At 47.2% G+C, this 21,403-nt stretch overlaps 1 protein-coding gene across 3 annotated transcripts in view; it reads left to right on the plus strand.

Moving 5' to 3' along the window:
* Positions 1–21,403, plus strand: part of SLC35F2 (solute carrier family 35 member F2) — a 322,015-nt gene that overhangs the window by 172,028 nt on the left and 128,584 nt on the right. For all 3 annotated transcript variants that reach the window (XM_086935238.1, XM_086935239.1, XM_086935240.1), the window contains exon 4: positions 5,876–6,035. In XM_086935238.1, coding sequence (XP_086791364.1) covers positions 5,876–6,035 — 160 coding nt within the window. The remainder of the gene's footprint in view (positions 1–5,875; positions 6,036–21,403) is intronic.

Genomic DNA, 21,403 nt, shown 5'->3' on the forward strand with positions numbered 1-21,403 from the left:
GTGGCCCCGGAGGGCCTGTCCTCCTTCTACACCCTGGAGCGAGCGCACAGAGTCCCAGCGAGGCCGCCGCAGCAGGGCCGTGCCCCGCGACCGTTGGTGGCACGTTTACTGCACTTTCGGGACAGAGACCTCATCCTTAATGCCGCCAGACATAATGGCCCCTACAAGGTGGAGAATAGCCAGGTGAATATCTTCCCGGACTACACATATGAGACCCAGCGCAGGCGGTTCTCTTTCCTGGCGGTCAAGCGCGAGCTCTGGAGCGAGGGCATCCAATACTCGCTCCTGTTTCCTGCAAGGCTCCGCATAATCGTTGATGACAAGACTCAGTTCTTTGATTCCCCGGAGGACGTCTGTAGCTGGCTCGAACTCTATAGAGCCGGAAAGGATGGCTTTGGCTCCTCATCTCAACTGGCAGTGGAGCCTGGACAGCGGCGGAGGTCCAAAAGAATTCGGAGTCGCCGTGGGCAGTCAGGCAGGCCTTCGACTGTGGAGACGTCGGCGGAGCGGAAGGGAGTGTTGGAGATGTTGTCTACGCTGTCTGGCTCACGAGATGGTCCCATTGAGGAGGAGGCGGACCTTGGAGACGAGGGGGCACCAACAGACTCGGAGGAATCGGTGACCGACAGTGTCCACACGCCGGTGATCACTCCGAACTCGGTTGAGGACCTTTTGGATGGACAGGGATGACGGGGTGAGCTGAGTCCATTTGGGTGGGGGTCCGCAGCAGGGTGGCGGGGGTAGGCGATTGCTAATGAACTCCGGTGAAGTGGAGGTGGGGTGCCCTGCTCGTGACATGGGGTTTTTTTTTTTATTGTTTTGGGCTCACTTTAGTCTCGGTAGCCCGAGAATCGAGGGCCCATTGCCGGCGCCCAGCCCGCACCTAGCCCTTAAGGCCTTCCTGCGGTGGCGACTGCAGGATTAGTTGGGGACTGTGGGTTTGTTGGGGGTATGGTTTGGATGGGAACTAGATGGTACTATTTGGGTCCTGTTCTGGGGAGGGTGGGCAAGGGTTTGGATCGAACGGGGGTTGTGGTTTTTTGGTTGGGGAAAATGGCCGCCATCAGTGCTGGGTTGATTGTTGCTCTTTCTTTGTTGGGACCCGGGTGGAGAGACTTTGCACGAACGATATGGGACAATGGCTGATGTTGCTAATGTGAAATGCATCACTTGGAATGTACGGGGGCTTCACACTATGTCTAGACGTCACAAAGTCCACGCTTATTTAGTGCGTAGAGGGGTACAAATGGCGCTGCTGCATGAGACCCATCTTAACAAGGCGGAAGGGGCGGCGCTACAGCGTAGGTGGAGAGGGCAGGTCTTTTGCACTTCGTACTCCGCGTATGCCAGGGGGGCGCTGATTTGGATCAGAGCTGGGGTTCCTTTTCAGGTTACGAAGTCAGTGGTGGATCCGGAGGGTCGCTACGTGGCCATTTCGGGCACACTGGGGGGGAGGGACCTAAACATTTGCTGTGTTTATGCACCTAATGTGGACCAGCTTGCCTTCCTTTCCAGGTTATCGGGCTCGTTGGCCCACTTCTTCTCCGGGCCCCTCCTGCTCGGCGGGGATTTTAATTCAATAGTGGATGTGGAGGCTGACCGCTCGCACCCCCCCCCCTCCCTGACTCTCCGGTTCGCCGTGTGGCTAAAGGTAGGAGGGACTGGCAGACGCACTGGGGTCTTACGGATATCTGGAGGGCACAGCACCCCGACACTAGGGACTATTCCTACTTCTCAGGCCTGCACGAGTTGCACGTCCGACTGGACGGGTTTCTGGGCTCGGCAGAATTGGTTTCAGCAGCGGTCCGGTCTGAATATCTGACCAGGACCATCTCAGATCATAACCCTCTCCTGCTGGACCTTCGCTGGTTTCCTGGGGTGCCTGCTGTACCCATCTGGAAAATGCGTCCCGAAATCTTGGAGGACATAGTCTTCAAAGCGGACCTAGAAGATAAGATCTCGGAATACTTCGCGTCCAATGGGGGCACTGCGGGATCGAGGGCGCTGGAATGGGACGCTTTTAAGGTGGTGGTCAGGGGCTTCTGCATTTCTAAAAAGGTGGGCATGAGGCGAATCGTCCTTGATGATTTGGCTGTGGCCGATCTGAAACTCCGTGAGTTGGAATTCCGCCGCCCCGGGCGTCCTGAACTTCAGGAGCGCACGGCAGCGGCGAGGGAGGCGGTAGCGACGGAGGTCAAGCGGTTGCGCTGCTTCGACTAAAAGGCCTATACTGTTAGGTCGCTCGCGGAGGGGGACAGATCGGGCGCATTGCTGGCGTGGCTAGCTAATCCCACGCGCCAGACCTCTCTAACGACGTCCATGCGTACGGCTGAAGGGGCCGAAGTGCACACTCAGCCTGAGATCTTGAGTTGTTACCTGCGCTACTATGAACGCTTGTACCGCAGTCGCTCTGCCAGGGACCCCGACCTGATCGATGACTACCTGCGACCCCTAGAGCTCCCAATGGTAGAGCCTGACGTAGCGAAAGCCCTGGGCTCCGACATTGAACTGGGGGAAATTCGCAGCGCCATTAAAAAGATGGCGAGGAATAAGACCCCGGGACTAGACGGCCTTCCGGTTGAATTTTATGCCTCCTACGCTGATCTCCTGGCACCGAGGTTGCTGATAGTTTACAGAGAGGCGAAGCGGCTTGGTTGGCTCCCCGGCTCGATGTGCGAGGCCTTAGTGGTTCCCCTCCTCAAACCGGGAAGGGACTCGTCCGATCCGGCGTCCTACCGTCCTTTATCAATGTTGACGGTCGATTATAAGATACTGAGCAGCATCTTAGCATCGAGATTGCTAGGTCACATGAGTTCTCTGGTGCACGAGGACCAGGCCGGATTCATTCCCAAGCGAAACACGACCATGAACATCCGTAGGCTGTTCCGCTTGCTGGGAGAACCGCTCGTGGACGCCCCATGCCCGGTAGTCCTTTCGGTAGATTTGGAGAAGGCTTTTGACAGCCTGGAATGGGACTACCTGCGCACTGTATTGCTGCGGTTCGGCCTCGGTGAGGGTTTCGTTAGATGGACCATGGTACTGTATGCCTCGGCGTCGGCCAGGGTACGGGCAGGCCCGCTGATCTCCTCGCAATACCCGGTGGAGAGAGGCACGAGGCAGGGTTGTTCATTATCCCCGCTTCTCTTCGCGCTAGCGGTGGAGCCACTGGCGCTGCTACTCCGGTTGGGGACCCACTATAATGGTTTGTGGACACCTTCGGGCCAACATTATATCTCGTTGTACGCCGATGACCTGTTGCTCTTTCTTGAGGACCCGGTTGCTGCCTTGAATGGGGCTGCATCGGCGCTCATGGCATTTGGAGAGGTCTCGGGCCTTTGGGTGAATTGGGCTAAGACCTGTCTTTTCCCGGTTCGCAAGGGTACACCCAGCCCTGATATCAGCAGGGAGATTAGGTGGGAACCTGACTGCTTTAAGTACCTGGGGGTGTACGTCTACCATGAACCGTCTGACCTCCTGGATGGGAACATAGCTCGCAGCATTCGCGCGTTGCGTGGTAGCATGGACCTCTGGGCTACCCTGCCGCTATCGGTAGCGGGGCGGATCGCTCTGCTTAAAATGGTGGCGCTCCCCCGGCTGTTGTACTATTTCCGGGCGCTGCCGATTTGGGTCCCGCCAGCCACATTTCGACTGTTACGATCGTTGGTGGTGGGATTCCTCGGGGGTTCGGGCCGCCGAAGAGTGGCCCTCAAGGCCCTGACGAGACCGAAAGCTGAGGGTGGGCTTGCGGTGCCGGACTTTGAAAAGTATTACTTGGCAGCGCAGCTGCAGACTTTCACCCAGGAGGTCGCCAGAGATTTCCGAGGCCCAGAGGACAGGAGGGGCACGGGGATGGCTAGGCATGTTCTCTCCTTCATAGCGCTGCGACAACGTTTGGCCTTGCAGGACCTGACGCTCGAAGAGAGGACCATTCGATTATGCTGGAACCGAGCTCACGCCCGGGGCCAGTTGCGGATACCATATGCACCCGAAATGCCTCTGGGTATGCTGACGGCCCTGCCTCATGGCGGTGATTGGTCACGACTAGCGGACTGGGAGGACGCGGGTCTACAGTTGGTGGGTGACCTTTACGAGGACGGGGCGCTATTGCCCTCTCAGGAGCTCATTGACCGCTTCGAGGTTCCTCGTGGCGATTTTCTTTTGCACACGGCCCTGGTCCGAGCGATTCAGGCGCACTGGAAACACGGATTGGAGGAACCTCCTACATCTCCGGTGTGCCAGTATGTCATGATGTCCGCGGGAATGGTCAAGGCGGTTACTTGCCTATACAGCAGACTGATCAATGAGGGGTTGGCCCCCCTCACTACCTTAAGAACCCGTTGGGCAGAGGACATAGGGAAGGAGATCCCGGAGACGACCTGGTCCCAACTCATGAGGTGGGCCTGGAAGGGCACGCGCCACGCCCGCTTTCAATTGGTCCACTACTATGTACTCCACAGGGCATACTTGACCCCGGCGAAGATCCAACAATATTTTGCCACGGACTCTGCGGACTGCCCCAGGTGCCATGCGCCTGATGCAGACCTCCTCCACATGTTGTGGTCTTGCCCGGGGCTGTCCTCCTATTGGCTGGAAGTGGAGGATACCCTGAAGGAGGTAACGCGGAGGTCCTTATCGGTTGATGCGGCAGTGGGGCTCCTGCACTGGTTTCCGCATACCCCCAAAAATAAAATCTCTAGTAAATTCATCGATCTGGGGCTTCTCCTTGCTAAACGGGAGGTGACCAGGAACTGGAAGGCACGGGTTGGTCCAACAGGGGTCCGATGGCACAGCGAACTCTTGAAATGGGTGGCGGGGGAAAGTACGCTGCGATACCAGTTAGCTAGGAGACAACACAACGAGAAGGCGCAGGAGGCAGCGCTAGAATGGGAGACATTAGTGCAGGCCCTCAGGGATTATTGCGCTCCCAGCGATTCTGAAAGTGAGGATGCAGCTCGCCCCGAGTCCCGATAGATGATTGCACTTTACATGTCTGTTGCTTTCCCCGGGGGTCCTCTCATAGATCCTATTACGGCTGTTACCGTGCACTGATGGCGGGGTTGGGGGGGTTCTGTTTGGTTCATAGTGTTTTGGGGGGGGTTTTCTTTTGGCCTTTTTTGTAGGATGGTTTAGAAAAGCAGATGACGGATAGTGGATCATCCGGACCGGCTTCGACCTCCTGTTGAGTCCCCACTGGTAATCGCCGCCCGACCCTTGGGTTGTGGGCTAAATGGCTGTGTAATGGACAATCCTGCTGAGGGACGATGGGATGTATCCTACTAATTTTGATTGAACTTATAATGCTGGTCCGCTTTGTAAAAATTTACTGATTCCTGCAATAAAAATATATTTAAAAAAAAAAAAAAAAAGAGAAGTTCATGAAGTAGGCATACAACGAACCCTGCTCTTACTAACAAAGTACAGTAATGAAAATGCATGGTGGACTGCGCTCTTGCCTTTTCGCAAGCTGCCTTATTCTTGGAAAATCAGGGCCTTTTCCTCGGACCTATACTCAAGGAATTTGCTGCAATACTTTAAAGATTTTGACATTGTCACATAAATATCACTCATCTGTTCTGCATTAATTTCCTTAGGTAATATAAAGTTACCCTTTCAACAACACAAGATACATTCTGTTACTGTATTGTGTGGCTCCTGTAGATGGCAGCCTGGTTGGCTTTTGTTTCTGTCAAATATAAAAAATCTAAAATAAAAATGGCAAATATGGAAATACATGACGGTATGCTACAGTGTGCTCCAGGGGAAACATTTTCGATTATGTTGTTTGTATTTTGAAGAAGCTGTGTCTAACGAATTACTTTTTTGCTGATAGTTTTCTCATGACAAGTCGTTCTCCTGTTTAACTCTGCACATCTAGCTCCTGGACTGTGTTGGAATCCCAGTATTGATGGCCCTTTCATGGTTTATTTTACAATCAAGATACAGGCCGATCCATTTTGCGGCTGTTGTGGTCTGTCTAGGTGGTGTTGGAACGATGGTTGGTGCAGATGTATTATCTGGAAGGGAAGAAGGAAAAGGTAAGTGATGTATGTGACTTGAATTATGAATGTATAGTTAACAGATTGTAATTGCACTGAAAATGTTAAACACATTGAGACAAAAGCAAATGATTTATGTGGTGTAATTGGGATTTTTCTAAAGTTTAATTAAAAACCTAATTTTCCGTTTCAAACTTATTTCCGTTTACTCCTTAAAAACTAAGGGCGTGGTATACAAACCGGTCTTCCATGAGTTAATGTGACTTACTGCTAGAAATTCAGGAGTAAGTCAGCAATGCGTCTAGTTTAAGCTGAATAAGTAAGAGATACTGCTAGAAATTCAGGAGTAAGCCAACAATACGTTTAGTACAAGCTAAATAAGTAAGAGATACCAGTAAGAGTTACCAGTTCTTATAGCTTACATTTCGTGATGGATCTGTGTTCACCTACAAGCGGTAGATCTCTGTTTCAACATAAGACAATGGAAGATTACAGATCTTCTGCTTTTAATTGATTGCAGTTTTACTTTAGAGTTACATAGATTACACTTGACTAGTAGCAGAATAAAAAATAAATTCCATATCCCACACTGCTTTGTGCTTGGATAAAGTATGTAGTGTGATGGGGCGGCTACAATGTGAAATTTGCAAATAGAAGGAAGGATTACATGCATTGTACTGTACTATTTCTATAACACTCTACTAACTCTTGACGAAACCACCACTGAGCTTCCTGGTCAGTCAATAGCTACACAATTTGTTGTGTATGGCTCGACAGGTGTTGGTGACATATGCTTGGTATAGTTGTTGTTGTGCATAATGTCTATACATGTGCTGTCGACATGTTGCTGTTGCTTGCGCAGCATATTACTCGTGAAGTATGGCGCTAAATGAGCAATAGTTTCAAAAACTGTCTACCAGTCACTAAAATTATAGACTGAATTGCTGGACTTATGTATCACATTGTTCGAATTAGCTCCATGCAGGAGCAATAGAAGATCCGTCCCTTGAGGAATTATAAAATGTCCACGTTATATCACATTAGATATCCACCCAGGACAGGGCAAGATGGTGACTGTGTAAGTACATCCTTACAGACCTCCCTCCTGGCTTGCTTCTCTGGGACAAATGCGCTGGTGCTGGGTGATCGCAGCCCCTCCCTCTGAACGTAATGCTAGTCAGTTGCACAGCAGCCAGCAGTGGAGAGTGCTACTGGCTGATGGCCACTACGATGTTAAGGCTTGTTAGAGGCATTCTGTGGTGATATTGAACCAGCGTAGTCAGGAAACAGCCTTGGAGGTGCTCATTGCGCGCTGAAGTAAGGGTGGGCCCTAAAACTGTGCGGGGGCCTCAAAGTCCTGGGTTGCAAACTCTAGCAGAGGCACAGAAGGGCAAGGCTAGCTCTTCGCCAGACAGGAGCTAATGGAGATGTAGCAGCAGAGAAGGTCGTCCCGATGGATCTGACTTCGCCAGGACAGCAGTGGATTTGTTTAGAAAGCCAAACCGGGTGCTTAGATCAGCGTCAACTGGCAGAGAGCCCTCCCAGTCCTCTCAATCACCTGAACCACCTTCAGAGCCAATGCACCAGGTATCAGGTGTCATTAATCAAGGTGCAACCAGTGCACATAAAGAACTATTCAGCGCAGAGACTTCAGCAACGGCAAAAGTGAGTACCATGGTACAAGCCTGCACCCCCCATGCCATCTCAAGCAGATGCTGAAACTATCAATTCAAGAGGCGCCGAAGTAGTCTCATGACTATGCAGATGCAGACAGTAAACGCAACGTTAATCAGGGACTTGACTCTGGATGCAAAGCACAGTGTGTTCAAAGTTTAATGGCAGGAGCGCAAGAGGGCCCCCTAGGAACACGCTCTTAGTCAGGCGTCGGGTCATACCATCTTTGAGGAGGCCAGTGAGCGTAAGAAAAGGGCACAAAGTACGAGTAAATGCTTTGAGGTCAATACTGGGGCACAGACTGATACGGTAGAACACTTTTTTATTGTCTGATCAGTCTGACTGGACTGGGGAGGACTTGAATTAGGGGCTCAGAAGAGGCTCAAGAGGCAGCTCTGCAAACTTCTCCAGTGATCCAAGTGGAAGAGGGGAGGTCCTCCTGGATGACTTGGGGGAAACATGGAGCCCTGATAAACCACCAAGAAAGCAAATTCACCAAACTTGGAGCTTGGAGCTAAGGCTGGATTAAAGTGGGACTATTCGGTAATGCCAAGTCTGGAAGGAAGTTGGTCATTTGCCCAGACAGTGGGTGGGGGATTCTGGCTCAAACTGGCCCTGCAACTCTTGAGACTGTATACCTGGGAATCAGGTAACCAGAGCAGACCGCCGCAGGTCACCAACTGGAAACTGCAAGGCGCTATATAAAAGGTTGTAAAAGCGTGCTCTGAGTTCTCTGACAAAATGACCGAGGTAGAGAATAGGGTGACCACTTTAGAGGCTAATGTGCTCTCAACCCAGAAAGCGGGAATAGAGTATGAAACGAGATTGACCGACACTCAGTGGAAGCTCGATAAATTTGAAAATAGACTCAGGCGTAATGACTTCAAGGTCCTGGGGGTTGCAGAAGGAGCAGAGTAAGATGACACTCAAAGTTTATTTCTGGCCTATTGAACGCTTTTCTGGAGTTGACGGACTGGAACTGGGATCTGGAGATCCAAAGAGTGCACATGTTCTCTTTTAAACAACATCAGCGCCATGTGTGGTGGTAAACCAAGGGCTATCCTAGTATTCTTTGGCAATTTCCCCCTCCGGCAAGCCATCTTTGAAAAAGCACACCATGACTCAAAGCGGATGGCCGAAAGCTACGCGTTTTTTGTGAGGCCAGACTTTTGAGCCATCTTTGAAAAAGTGCACCATGACCCAATGCGGATGGCCGAAGGCTATGCGTTTTTTGTGAGGCCAGACTTTTGCCACACTACAGTTGAAAGGCGATGGCACCTGAAGCAGGAGATACAGCCTTTTCAGTCTCAAGGAGCACAAGTGTTTCTGATGAACCCAGTCAAGCTGAAAGTAAATTTGCAAGACAAAGCTCATTTTCTCACCTTCAGGGTTAAAGCAGAAGAGTTTCTTAAGAACCTTAGGTGTGATATTGATGGTGGGGAGGGAGATTTGATCTGCCCCTGAGTAACCTTGTAGGGAGTTGGGGGAGTATATTTGTGGCTTGTTGGACAGCTTGTGGTTGCTTATTGATAATGTAATGTCTTATTTTTTGACTGTGTTATTTAAATGCTAACCATCGGGATTGCTTCTTGTAGGCGCACACTTTATAATCCTAGGATTAATCCTGTTTTTATTTTATTTGTTAGGTGCACTCTTGGAGGGGGTAGTACAACTCAATCTACAGACCATGGCAGGCCCAATTGCCCCATTTGGTTGATAGGGGTGTATCTGGGGTTGGTTGGTGGGTCATGGGGGGGTTGGGAAGGAGTGTTGGGTTGGGGAGAGAGATTGGGAGGGTCTGGTGGGGGATTGGGGCATGAACGTTTTTTACAGCAGGAAAAGTTGTAACGGCAGGGCAAGCTGCACTTTTGTGAGCGTCAGAATGAGGTTTTAAAGGAGACATGTGACAATTTAAGAATGACAACTAAATAATGGGTGTGTTAGATATCTGGAACCAGATCATTGAACGTCTCAGACTAGTTTACATATTTGCATGATAAATGCATTTGGTCTGAACAATAGACTCAAAAATGGTAGAATGGCACTGGGTCTTAGGGCAGTGAAGTCCAACATTGTCTGTATACATGAGATTCGCATCTATTTGGGGAATAGGAAATTGCTGGGAGACCTGGGGTATCTGCTTTTCTGTTGCACGACACAGAGGAAAACTTCCATTAAGGTAGCCATTCTTGGTAATAGAATTTCCTGCACAGTAGTTTGTAGTCTGGCTAATAAATTGGGGGAATTGGGTAATTTTGGAAATTCATGAGGGGTTGTGAGACTCACTTTATGCTCCAGTCTGTTTTTTTTATTTTTGTAGTTTTTAATTTTTTTATTCTGTTTATTAATCTTAACAGTGAACATACAGTTTTCACTTAATGCATCAGATAACATAGTCATAACCATATTAGGGTATAGAATCATTTACGCTTCACTCCTCCTGGGTACTCTGAAGCTAATACTGTTAGACTTAAAGATTCTGGGAATAGTCCCTTCATTTACCCTAGATTTAGACATTCTTTTTTGGACATCCTCGAGCTCTGTAAATTGACTACTCTGTCAAGGCTCAGAAGTTCATTCCTCTTATCCATTAACTCATCGAGGGTGCTGCCTCCGACCGCCAATGACGACCAATGTCTTTCTTGACTATTAATAGTCCCATTTCTACAAGAGTTCTGCCGTTGCAGGGGCCCAAGCCCTACATTCATCTGATACCCAGTAACATCCTTTTAGGAGTGACAGCAATCTCCATTCCACCACCACAGACGAAGCACTGGCAATCTCCCGCCAATATTGAGATATATTCGGACATTCACAGATGACGTGAAAGTATGTGGCGCTAGGAATTTTACAACACAAATGTTTTGAAGGCGGTCAGCAATACCTTTTATTCTTTATTTTGTACACAATCAATATTGCAATTCCATTGTGTCCGCAGTCAACCATGACTCATACACTCTTTACTTTCTCTTTTACAAGCACACCGTATATGCACTTGTGGGCCATCCACACACAACTGGAAGCAGTGAATGACTTGGTTTCAGGGAAATAGCCGGCCAATTTAGAAGGGGGCGGCAAGTAGTCAACTATCTCTTCACAGGTTACAGTTAAAAAGGACTGTCGGCCCATTTTTCCTTATTGTTGGCACTACTGCCATGTGGCACGAGATTAAGGACGGTATACATGAGGTGCACCTTCAGATAAGAACCCTGCTGTGGGTGGCATTCCATGTTATGTTTCGTCCTCAGTGTACCAGCATTCTTGTTGTGTTCACCCTTCCAAAAGGAAAGAGTCAAAAACACCAGAGGCTCGCCCCTTGGATATCTTAGGACAGGGCTGCATGCACTAAGACTTAAGGAGGGAATGTTCCCTTCCCAACAGAGCAGAATATGGGCGGTGACTAATGGGGGGTCATTAGAAGACATACATTAGATAAAGCAACATCTAGACACATAGTGTATTCCCTGCTCTACTTTCTACAAAAATGTTTTTAACATAATTTTATTGGTTTTATTGTAATGAAACTTTAACTTATGTGGTGCAAAACTGTCACCCTACGGGAATCCTGGCACTGAGACTTACCCTGTTGTCAGTGTGCATAAAAATAGCCTGTTCGCAGATATTGAGTAGCTCGTATTACTATTCCCTTGGGAAGAGCCATGTCTTTACGCTTTTCCTAAATGGAAGCAGAGTTTTGATTTGTCTGATATTCAAGGGAAGATCGATCCAGAGTCGTGAAGTTGCTACACCGAATGCTCTGCCACCCGTCCTAGTCTTCTTGAATCTTGTGGTGGTTACCAGATTAGCGCTTGAAGAGCGGAAGTTTCTCACAGGAGTATGCCAAGTGAATTTTTCCTGCATGGATATCGCACCCAATCCATGTACTGCCTGAACACAATACAGGGGGATTTGAAATGAATTCTCTGATTAATTGGTAGCCAGTGAAGGTCCTTTAAAGCTAGAGTCGTTGAGGAACTGTGCTGCCTATTTAAAGCCAATTTGGCTGCTATAGGCTGGATCCTCTGTAGCTTCAATAGCACTGAGTTTGGTGCTCCCAGATACGATGAGTTACAAGTCCAGCCTGGTCAATATTATACTCCTCACTACTTGAGATTTGGTAGTAGCAGGCAGTAGCGGAAGATTCTGACGTAGTGCTCTTATCAAGGAGAAACCAATAACTACTGTTTTATTTACTTGTGACTCCAATTGAAGGTGATCATCCATCAAAACCCCCAGGTTGCGCACTGTTCTAGCTGGAGTCAGTGGTTTATCCGTAGGGGTGAGTCTGAAATCGGAGGTGAAGGGCCACGCAATTTTAGTTGTGGAGCAATATACTATCTCCGTTTTGTCTCCATTGAATTGTAAGAAGTTTTTTCAGAGCCATTTAGAGGTATTGTGCACTCCTGGAATTATTCTAGGGAAACTGCCTGGTTTCCTTCTAAAGAGAACACCAGTTGTGTGTCATCCGCATAGTTGACTAGATCAGTGCCAAAGGGCTTGATAATAGAGATCAGAGGACACAGATAGATATTAAATAAGATTGGGCTTATTGTTGATCCCTGTGGTACCCCGTGGCGCACAAGGGTCTTAGGGGATGTAAATGTAATTCATGTAATCGTTGCAATCCAGTTTGATATTGTGGTAGGATACCCGAGTCGTCAGCATATTTCTTTGTTGGTCTTATAAGTTTACATTGTGTAACACATACTTTTCCCAGTACATTTGCTATAGTCGAACATTTTATGTACGTTCAATTATGACCATTTTCATCAATTTAGCATCTCTGTAGCGGTTTGACGACTCTGCAAAAAGATAATCTAGCCTGGAACACACTAACCTTTCACAACGCCCCTTATCAGCATAGGATTCCGTTGTGCGTATTCTTTTGGGTCTTCATGTCGTAACAAGTGCTTTAATGCTAGATTCCGTAATGGGGAATGTTATAGAGGGGGCTGCACCACATTGCATGTACTTAGCGACTCATGGAAGATAGAACTGCCCTTCCTATTGCCCTACAGGGACTGCCAGATCTTTAACCTCCAGTGTTTCCAAAATCTGTTCCCACTCAATGGAAATGGGAGTTTTACGCACTCTGCGTTATTCCTCTCTTCCAACGATGGCGCTTTCTGCCCCTCCCCATCTGACCATCTCTGAGTGCCGTGTGTGTAATGAGGGGGGGGGGGGGGGGATTTCCACCTCGTTGTAAAAGCTTGTTTCGCTATAAGGATAGCCATGTCTGCAAATTTATATTGTATTTTCAGTTTTTTCGGGCGATGGTGTAGGCCTAGTATACAGCTATCTGCCGTGTCCCAGGCAGAAGTACCTATCTTCTCCTGAATTACTTCCCCCACCGTTGACCAGATTCCCCTCAACCGTGGACAATTCCATAACATGTGTAGAATATAGCGTCCACCAATTTACATCTAGGGCAACTGAATTGTGCGTCTGGGTATATACAGTTGAGGCGGTGTTGGGGTAAGGTATGCTCTATGAAGAATCATGTATTGGATATATTTGAATTTAGCATTTTGGGACACCTTTTTGGGGAACTCTAGTGCATACTCCCATTCTTTATCCTGCAATTCTTTACAAAGGTCTCTCGCCCATTTGTCCCGTAGGGGCACCAAGGAGGCCCCAGCATGCATTCGAATGCCTCTATATATCCAACGGGTTAGTTGTCGTCCCTCACCCATCAGGTAAATTGCATGCACCAGGACATGTGTGGGGGGTTCGTGCCCATTGAGGGACCAGTGTTTCTTTACATAATGCACAATGGTGGCGTGTATCATTAATAGTGTGTGGGGGACTCCATGAGTATGGATGAAGTTGTCGTGGTCGGCTAGGGTGCCATCTATGAACAAGGCTCCCTCCGTCGTCACCCCCTGTTGTGTCCTTTGTGCAATCCTTCGTTTTGTACTTGGCCCCATTGTTGTGGGTATGCCAAGTAATGGAACGTTAGGCGAGTATGTGATAGTTCGTTTGGTGTATTTCAATGTACGTTTCCAATATAGAATGTCTATTTTGAGCAACAAGGGAGTTTTAGGCGGTATTTTAGAGTCGGGCAGAAGCCGCATATGCAGACTTCCCATCGCTAGTTTTTGTGTGGTATATCCGATCTCATTTAAGTTACGTCCCGCCAGCCAGTATGACAACCACTGTAGTTGGCTAGCCATCCAATACGCTCTGAAGTCGGGTACTCACAGTCCTCCCGCCTCCGGTCTCAGTTGTAATTTTACGAGGCTCACTCTCCGGTGGCCTTTACCCCATATCAGTTCCCTGAGGAGAGTATCTAGCGTACGAAAGACACTGGCTGGTATCAGAATCGGTATGTTAGTAAAGTAATACAATAGTCTTGGGGAGTAACACCATCTTGGAAATGGCTATTCTCCCCATGACCGAGAGAGGTAGCGCTGTCCAGAAGAATATCTGGGCACGTAGTGATCTAATTGCTTTCATACGATTCCCTTCTAGGAGATCCTGAGGTGTTCTATATATTGGAATACCCAAATATTTGAAGGGTTGTGGTGCAACAGACCAGTCAAGAGGGCCAAAATGTATGGGTTCCGGGTCCTCTCTATATTGCATAAAGAATGCATGTGATTTTATAGCGTTAATTACCAGACCCGAGACATTTGAATTGTTGAAATATAGTAGGTATAGGCTCTAGATCTACAGTATAAGGTCGTCGGCGTATGCTGACACTATATGTGTTCCTAGTAAAATCACATTGTTTACAGCAATGCTAGTACAAATAATATTGGTGATAGAGGACTGCCCTGTCTCTTTTACAAGCACACCGTATATGCACTTGTGGGCCATCCACACACAACTGGAAGCAGTGAATGACTTGGTTTCAGGGAAATAGCCGGCCAATTTAGAAGGGGGCGGCAAGTAGTCAACTATCTCTTCACAGGTTACAGTTAAAAAGGACTGTCGGCCCATTTTTCCTTATTGTTGGCACTACTGCCATGTGGCACGAGATTAAGGACGGTATACATGAGGTGCACCTTCAGATAAGAACCCTGCTGTGGGTGGCATTCCATGTTATGTTTCGTCCTCAGTGTACCAGCATTCTTGTTGTGTTCACCCTTCCAAAAGGAAAGAGTCAAAAACACCAGAGGCTCGCCCCTTGGATATCTTAGGACAGGGCTGCATGCACTAAGACTTAAGGAGGGAATGTTCCCTTCCCAACAGAGCAGAATATGGGCGGTGACTAATGGGGGGTCATTAGAAGACATACATTAGATAAAGCAACATCTAGACACATAGTGTATTCCCTGCTCTACTTTCTACAAAAATGTTTTTAACATAATTTTATTGGTTTTATTGTAATGAAACTTTAACTTATGTGGTGCAAAACTGTCACCCTACGGGAATCCTGGCACTGAGACTTACCCTGTTGTCAGTGTGCATAAAAATAGCCTGTTCGCAGATATTGAGTAGCTCGTATTACTATTCCCTTGGGAAGAGCCATGTCTTTACGCTTTTCCTAAATGGAAGCAGAGTTTTGATTTGTCTGATATTCAAGGGAAGATCGATCCAGAGTCGTGAAGTTGCTACACCGAATGCTCTGCCACCCGTCCTAGTCTTCTTGAATCTTGTGGTGGTTACCAGATTAGCGCTTGAAGAGCGGAAGTTTCTCACAGGAGTATGCCAAGTGAATTTTTCCTGCATGGATATCGCACCCAATCCATGTACTGCCTGAACACAATACAGGGGGATTTGAAATGAATTCTCTGATTAATTGGTAGCCAGTGAAGGTCCTTTAAAGCTAGAGTCGTTGAGGAACTGTGCTGCCTATTTAAAGCCAATTTGGCTGCTATAGGCTGGATCCTCTGTAGCTTCAATAGCACTGAGTTTGGTGCTCCCAGATACGATGAGTTACAAGTCCAGCCTGGTCAATATTATACTCCTCACTACTTGAGATTTGGTAGTAGCAGGCAGTAGCGGAAGATTCTGACGTAGTGCTCTTATCAAGGAGAAACCAATAACTACTGTTTTATTTACTTGTGACTCCAATTGAAGGTGATCATCCATCAAAACCCCCAGGTTGCGCACTGTTCTAGCTGGAGTCAGTGGTTTATCCGTAGGGGTGAGTCTGAAATCGGAGGTGAAGGGCCACGCAATTTTAGTTGTGGAGCAATATACTATCTCCGTTTTGTCTCCATTGAATTGTAAGAAGTTTTTTCAGAGCCATTTAGAGGTATTGTGCACTCCTGGAATTATTCTAGGGAAACTGCCTGGTTTCCTTCTAAAGAGAACACCAGTTGTGTGTCATCCGCATAGTTGACTAGATCAGTGCCAAAGGGCTTGATAATAGAGATCAGAGGACACAGATAGATATTAAATAAGATTGGGCTTATTGTTGATCCCTGTGGTACCCCGTGGCGCACAAGGGTCTTAGGGGATGTAAATGTAATTCATGTAATCGTTGCAATCCAGTTTGATATTGTGGTAGGATACCCGAGTCGTCAGCATATTTCTTTGTTGGTCTTATAAGTTTACATTGTGTAACACATACTTTTCCCAGTACATTTGCTATAGTCGAACATTTTATGTACGTTCAATTATGACCATTTTCATCAATTTAGCATCTCTGTAGCGGTTTGACGACTCTGCAAAAAGATAATCTAGCCTGGAACACACTAACCTTTCACAACGCCCCTTATCAGCATAGGATTCCGTTGTGCGTATTCTTTTGGGTCTTCATGTCGTAACAAGTGCTTTAATGCTAGATTCCGTAATGGGGAATGTTATAGAGGGGGCTGCACCACATTGCATGTACTTAGCGACTCATGGAAGATAGAACTGCCCTTCCTATTGCCCTACAGGGACTGCCAGATCTTTAACCTCCAGTGTTTCCAAAATCTGTTCCCACTCAATGGAAATGGGAGTTTTACGCACTCTGCGTTATTCCTCTCTTCCAACGATGGCGCTTTCTGCCCCTCCCCATCTGACCATCTCTGAGTGCCGTGTGTGTAATGAGGGGGGGGGGGGATTTCCACCTCGTTGTAAAAGCTTGTTTCGCTATAAGGATAGCCATGTCTGCAAATTTATATTGTATTTTCAGTTTTTTCGGGCGATGGTGTAGGCCTAGTATACAGCTATCTGCCGTGTCCCAGGCAGAAGTACCTATCTTCTCCTGAATTACTTCCCCCACCGTTGACCAGATTCCCCTCAACCGTGGACAATTCCATAACATGTGTAGAATATAGCGTCCACCAATTTACATCTAGGGCAACTGAATTGTGCGTCTGGGTATATACAGTTGAGGCGGTGTTGGGGTAAGGTATGCTCTATGAAGAATCATGTATTGGATATATTTGAATTTAGCATTTTGGGACACCTTTTTGGGGAACTCTAGTGCATACTCCCATTCTTTATCCTGCAATTCTTTACAAAGGTCTCTCGCCCATTTGTCCCGTAGGGGCACCAAGGAGGCCCCAGCATGCATTCGAATGCCTCTATATATCCAACGGGTTAGTTGTCGTCCCTCACCCATCAGGTAAATTGCATGCACCAGGACATGTGTGGGGGGTTCGTGCCCATTGAGGGACCAGTGTTTCTTTACATAATGCACAATGGTGGCGTGTATCATTAATAGTGTGTGGGGGACTCCATGAGTATGGATGAAGTTGTCGTGGTCGGCTAGGGTGCCATCTATGAACAAGGCTCCCTCCGTCGTCACCCCCTGTTGTGTCCTTTGTGCAATCCTTCGTTTTGTACTTGGCCCCATTGTTGTGGGTATGCCAAGTAATGGAACGTTAGGCGAGTATGTGATAGTTCGTTTGGTGTATTTCAATGTACGTTTCCAATATAGAATGTCTATTTTGAGCAACAAGGGAGTTTTAGGCGGTATTTTAGAGTCGGGCAGAAGCCGCATATGCAGACTTCCCATCGCTAGTTTTTGTGTGGTATATCCGATCTCATTTAAGTTACGTCCCGCCAGCCAGTATGACAACCACTGTAGTTGGCTAGCCATCCAATACGCTCTGAAGTCGGGTACTCACAGTCCTCCCGCCTCCGGTCTCAGTTGTAATTTTACGAGGCTCACTCTCCGGTGGCCTTTACCCCATATCAGTTCCCTGAGGAGAGTATCTAGCGTACGAAAGACACTGGCTGGTATCAGAATCGGTATGTTAGTAAAGTAATACAATAGTCTTGGGGAGTAACACCATCTTGGAAATGGCTATTCTCCCCATGACCGAGAGAGGTAGCGCTGTCCAGAAGAATATCTGGGCACGTAGTGATCTAATTGCTTTCATACGATTCCCTTCTAGGAGATCCTGAGGTGTTCTATATATTGGAATACCCAAATATTTGAAGGGTTGTGGTGCAACAGACCAGTCAAGAGGGCCAAAATGTATGGGTTCCGGGTCCTCTCTATATTGCATAAAGAATGCATGTGATTTTATAGCGTTAATTACCAGACCCGAGACATTTGAATTGTTGAAATATAGTAGGTATAGGCTCTAGATCTACAGTATAAGGTCGTCGGCGTATGCTGACACTATATGTGTTCCTAGTAAAATCACATTGTTTACAGCAATGCTAGTACAAATAATATTGGTGATAGAGGACTGCCCTGTCTCTTTTACAAGCACACCGTATATGCACTTGTGGGCCATCCACACACAACTGGAAGCAGTGAATGACTTGGTTTCAGGGAAATAGCCGGCCAATTTAGAAGGGGGCGGCAAGTAGTCAACTATCTCTTCACAGGTTACAGTTAAAAAGGACTGTCGGCCCATTTTTCCTTATTGTTGGCACTACTGCCATGTGGCACGAGATTAAGGACGGTATACATGAGGTGCACCTTCAGATAAGAACCCTGCTGTGGGTGGCATTCCATGTTATGTTTCGTCCTCAGTGTACCAGCATTCTTGTTGTGTTCACCCTTCCAAAAGGAAAGAGTCAAAAACACCAGAGGCTCGCCCCTTGGATATCTTAGGACAGGGCTGCATGCACTAAGACTTAAGGAGGGAATGTTCCCTTCCCAACAGAGCAGAATATGGGCGGTGACTAATGGGGGGTCATTAGAAGACATACATTAGATAAAGCAACATCTAGACACATAGTGTATTCCCTGCTCTACTTTCTACAAAAATGTTTTTAACATAATTTTATTGGTTTTATTGTAATGAAACTTTAACTTATGTGGTGCAAAACTGTCACCCTACGGGAATCCTGGCACTGAGACTTACCCTGTTGTCAGTGTGCATAAAAATAGCCTGTTCGCAGATATTGAGTAGCTCGTATTACTATTCCCTTGGGAAGAGCCATGTCTTTACGCTTTTCCTAAATGGAAGCAGAGTTTTGATTTGTCTGATATTCAAGGGAAGATCGATCCAGAGTCGTGAAGTTGCTACACCGAATGCTCTGCCACCCGTCCTAGTCTTCTTGAATCTTGTGGTGGTTACCAGATTAGCGCTTGAAGAGCGGAAGTTTCTCACAGGAGTATGCCAAGTGAATTTTTCCTGCATGGATATCGCACCCAATCCATGTACTGCCTGAACACAATACAGGGGGATTTGAAATGAATTCTCTGATTAATTGGTAGCCAGTGAAGGTCCTTTAAAGCTAGAGTCGTTGAGGAACTGTGCTGCCTATTTAAAGCCAATTTGGCTGCTATAGGCTGGATCCTCTGTAGCTTCAATAGCACTGAGTTTGGTGCTCCCAGATACGATGAGTTACAAGTCCAGCCTGGTCAATATTATACTCCTCACTACTTGAGATTTGGTAGTAGCAGGCAGTAGCGGAAGATTCTGACGTAGTGCTCTTATCAAGGAGAAACCAATAACTACTGTTTTATTTACTTGTGACTCCAATTGAAGGTGATCATCCATCAAAACCCCCAGGTTGCGCACTGTTCTAGCTGGAGTCAGTGGTTTATCCGTAGGGGTGAGTCTGAAATCGGAGGTGAAGGGCCACGCAATTTTAGTTGTGGAGCAATATACTATCTCCGTTTTGTCTCCATTGAATTGTAAGAAGTTTTTTCAGAGCCATTTAGAGGTATTGTGCACTCCTGGAATTATTCTAGGGAAACTGCCTGGTTTCCTTCTAAAGAGAACACCAGTTGTGTGTCATCCGCATAGTTGACTAGATCAGTGCCAAAGGGCTTGATAATAGAGATCAGAGGACACAGATAGATATTAAATAAGATTGGGCTTATTGTTGATCCCTGTGGTACCCCGTGGCGCACAAGGGTCTTAGGGGATGTAAATGTAATTCATGTAATCGTTGCAATCCAGTTTGATATTGTGGTAGGATACCCGAGTCGTCAGCATATTTCTTTGTTGGTCTTATAAGTTTACATTGTGTAACACATACTTTTCCCAGTACATTTGCTATAGTCGAACATTTTATGTACGTTCAATTATGACCATTTTCATCAATTTAGCATCTCTGTAGCGGTTTGACGACTCTGCAAAAAGATAATCTAGCCTGGAACACACTAACCTTTCACAACGCCCCTTATCAGCATAGGATTCCGTTGTGCGTATTCTTTTGGGTCTTCATGTCGTAACAAGTGCTTTAATGCTAGATTCCGTAATGGGGAATGTTATAGAGGGGGCTGCACCACATTGCATGTACTTAGCGACTCATGGAAGATAGAACTGCCCTTCCTATTGCCCTACAGGGACTGCCAGATCTTTAACCTCCAGTGTTTCCAAAATCTGTTCCCACTCAATGGAAATGGGAGTTTTACGCACTCTGCGTTATTCCTCTCTTCCAACGATGGCGCTTTCTGCCCCTCCCCATCTGACCATCTCTGAGTGCCGTGTGTGTAATGAGGGGGGGGGGGGGGGATTTCCACCTCGTTGTAAAAGCTTGTTTCGCTATAAGGATAGCCATGTCTGCAAATTTATATTGTATTTTCAGTTTTTTCGGGCGATGGTGTAGGCCTAGTATACAGCTATCTGCCGTGTCCCAGGCAGAAGTACCTATCTTCTCCTGAATTACTTCCCCCACCGTTGACCAGATTCCCCTCAACCGTGGACAATTCCATAACATGTGTAGAATATAGCGTCCACCAATTTACATCTAGGGCAACTGAATTGTGCGTCTGGGTATATACAGTTGAGGCGGTGTTGGGGTAAGGTATGCTCTATGAAGAATCATGTATTGGATATATTTGAATTTAGCATTTTGGGACACCTTTTTGGGGAACTCTAGTGCATACTCCCATTCTTTATCCTGCAATTCTTTACAAAGGTCTCTCGCCCATTTGTCCCGTAGGGGCACCAAGGAGGCCCCAGCATGCATTCGAATGCCTCTATATATCCAACGGGTTAGTTGTCGTCCCTCACCCATCAGGTAAATTGCATGCACCAGGACATGTGTGGGGGGTTCGTGCCCATTGAGGGACCAGTGTTTCTTTACATAATGCACAATGGTGGCGTGTATCATTAATAGTGTGTGGGGGACTCCATGAGTATGGATGAAGTTGTCGTGGTCGGCTAGGGTGCCATCTATGAACAAGGCTCCCTCCGTCGTCACCCCCTGTTGTGTCCTTTGTGCAATCCTTCGTTTTGTACTTGGCCCCATTGTTGTGGGTATGCCAAGTAATGGAACGTTAGGCGAGTATGTGATAGTTCGTTTGGTGTATTTCAATGTACGTTTCCAATATAGAATGTCTATTTTGAGCAACAAGGGAGTTTTAGGCGGTATTTTAGAGTCGGGCAGAAGCCGCATATGCAGACTTCCCATCGCTAGTTTTTGTGTGGTATATC

Source organism: Lissotriton vulgaris, chromosome 8 (assembly GCF_964263255.1).
Source record: "Lissotriton vulgaris chromosome 8, aLisVul1.2, whole genome shotgun sequence".
Taxonomy (NCBI): domain Eukaryota; kingdom Metazoa; phylum Chordata; class Amphibia; order Caudata; family Salamandridae; genus Lissotriton; species Lissotriton vulgaris.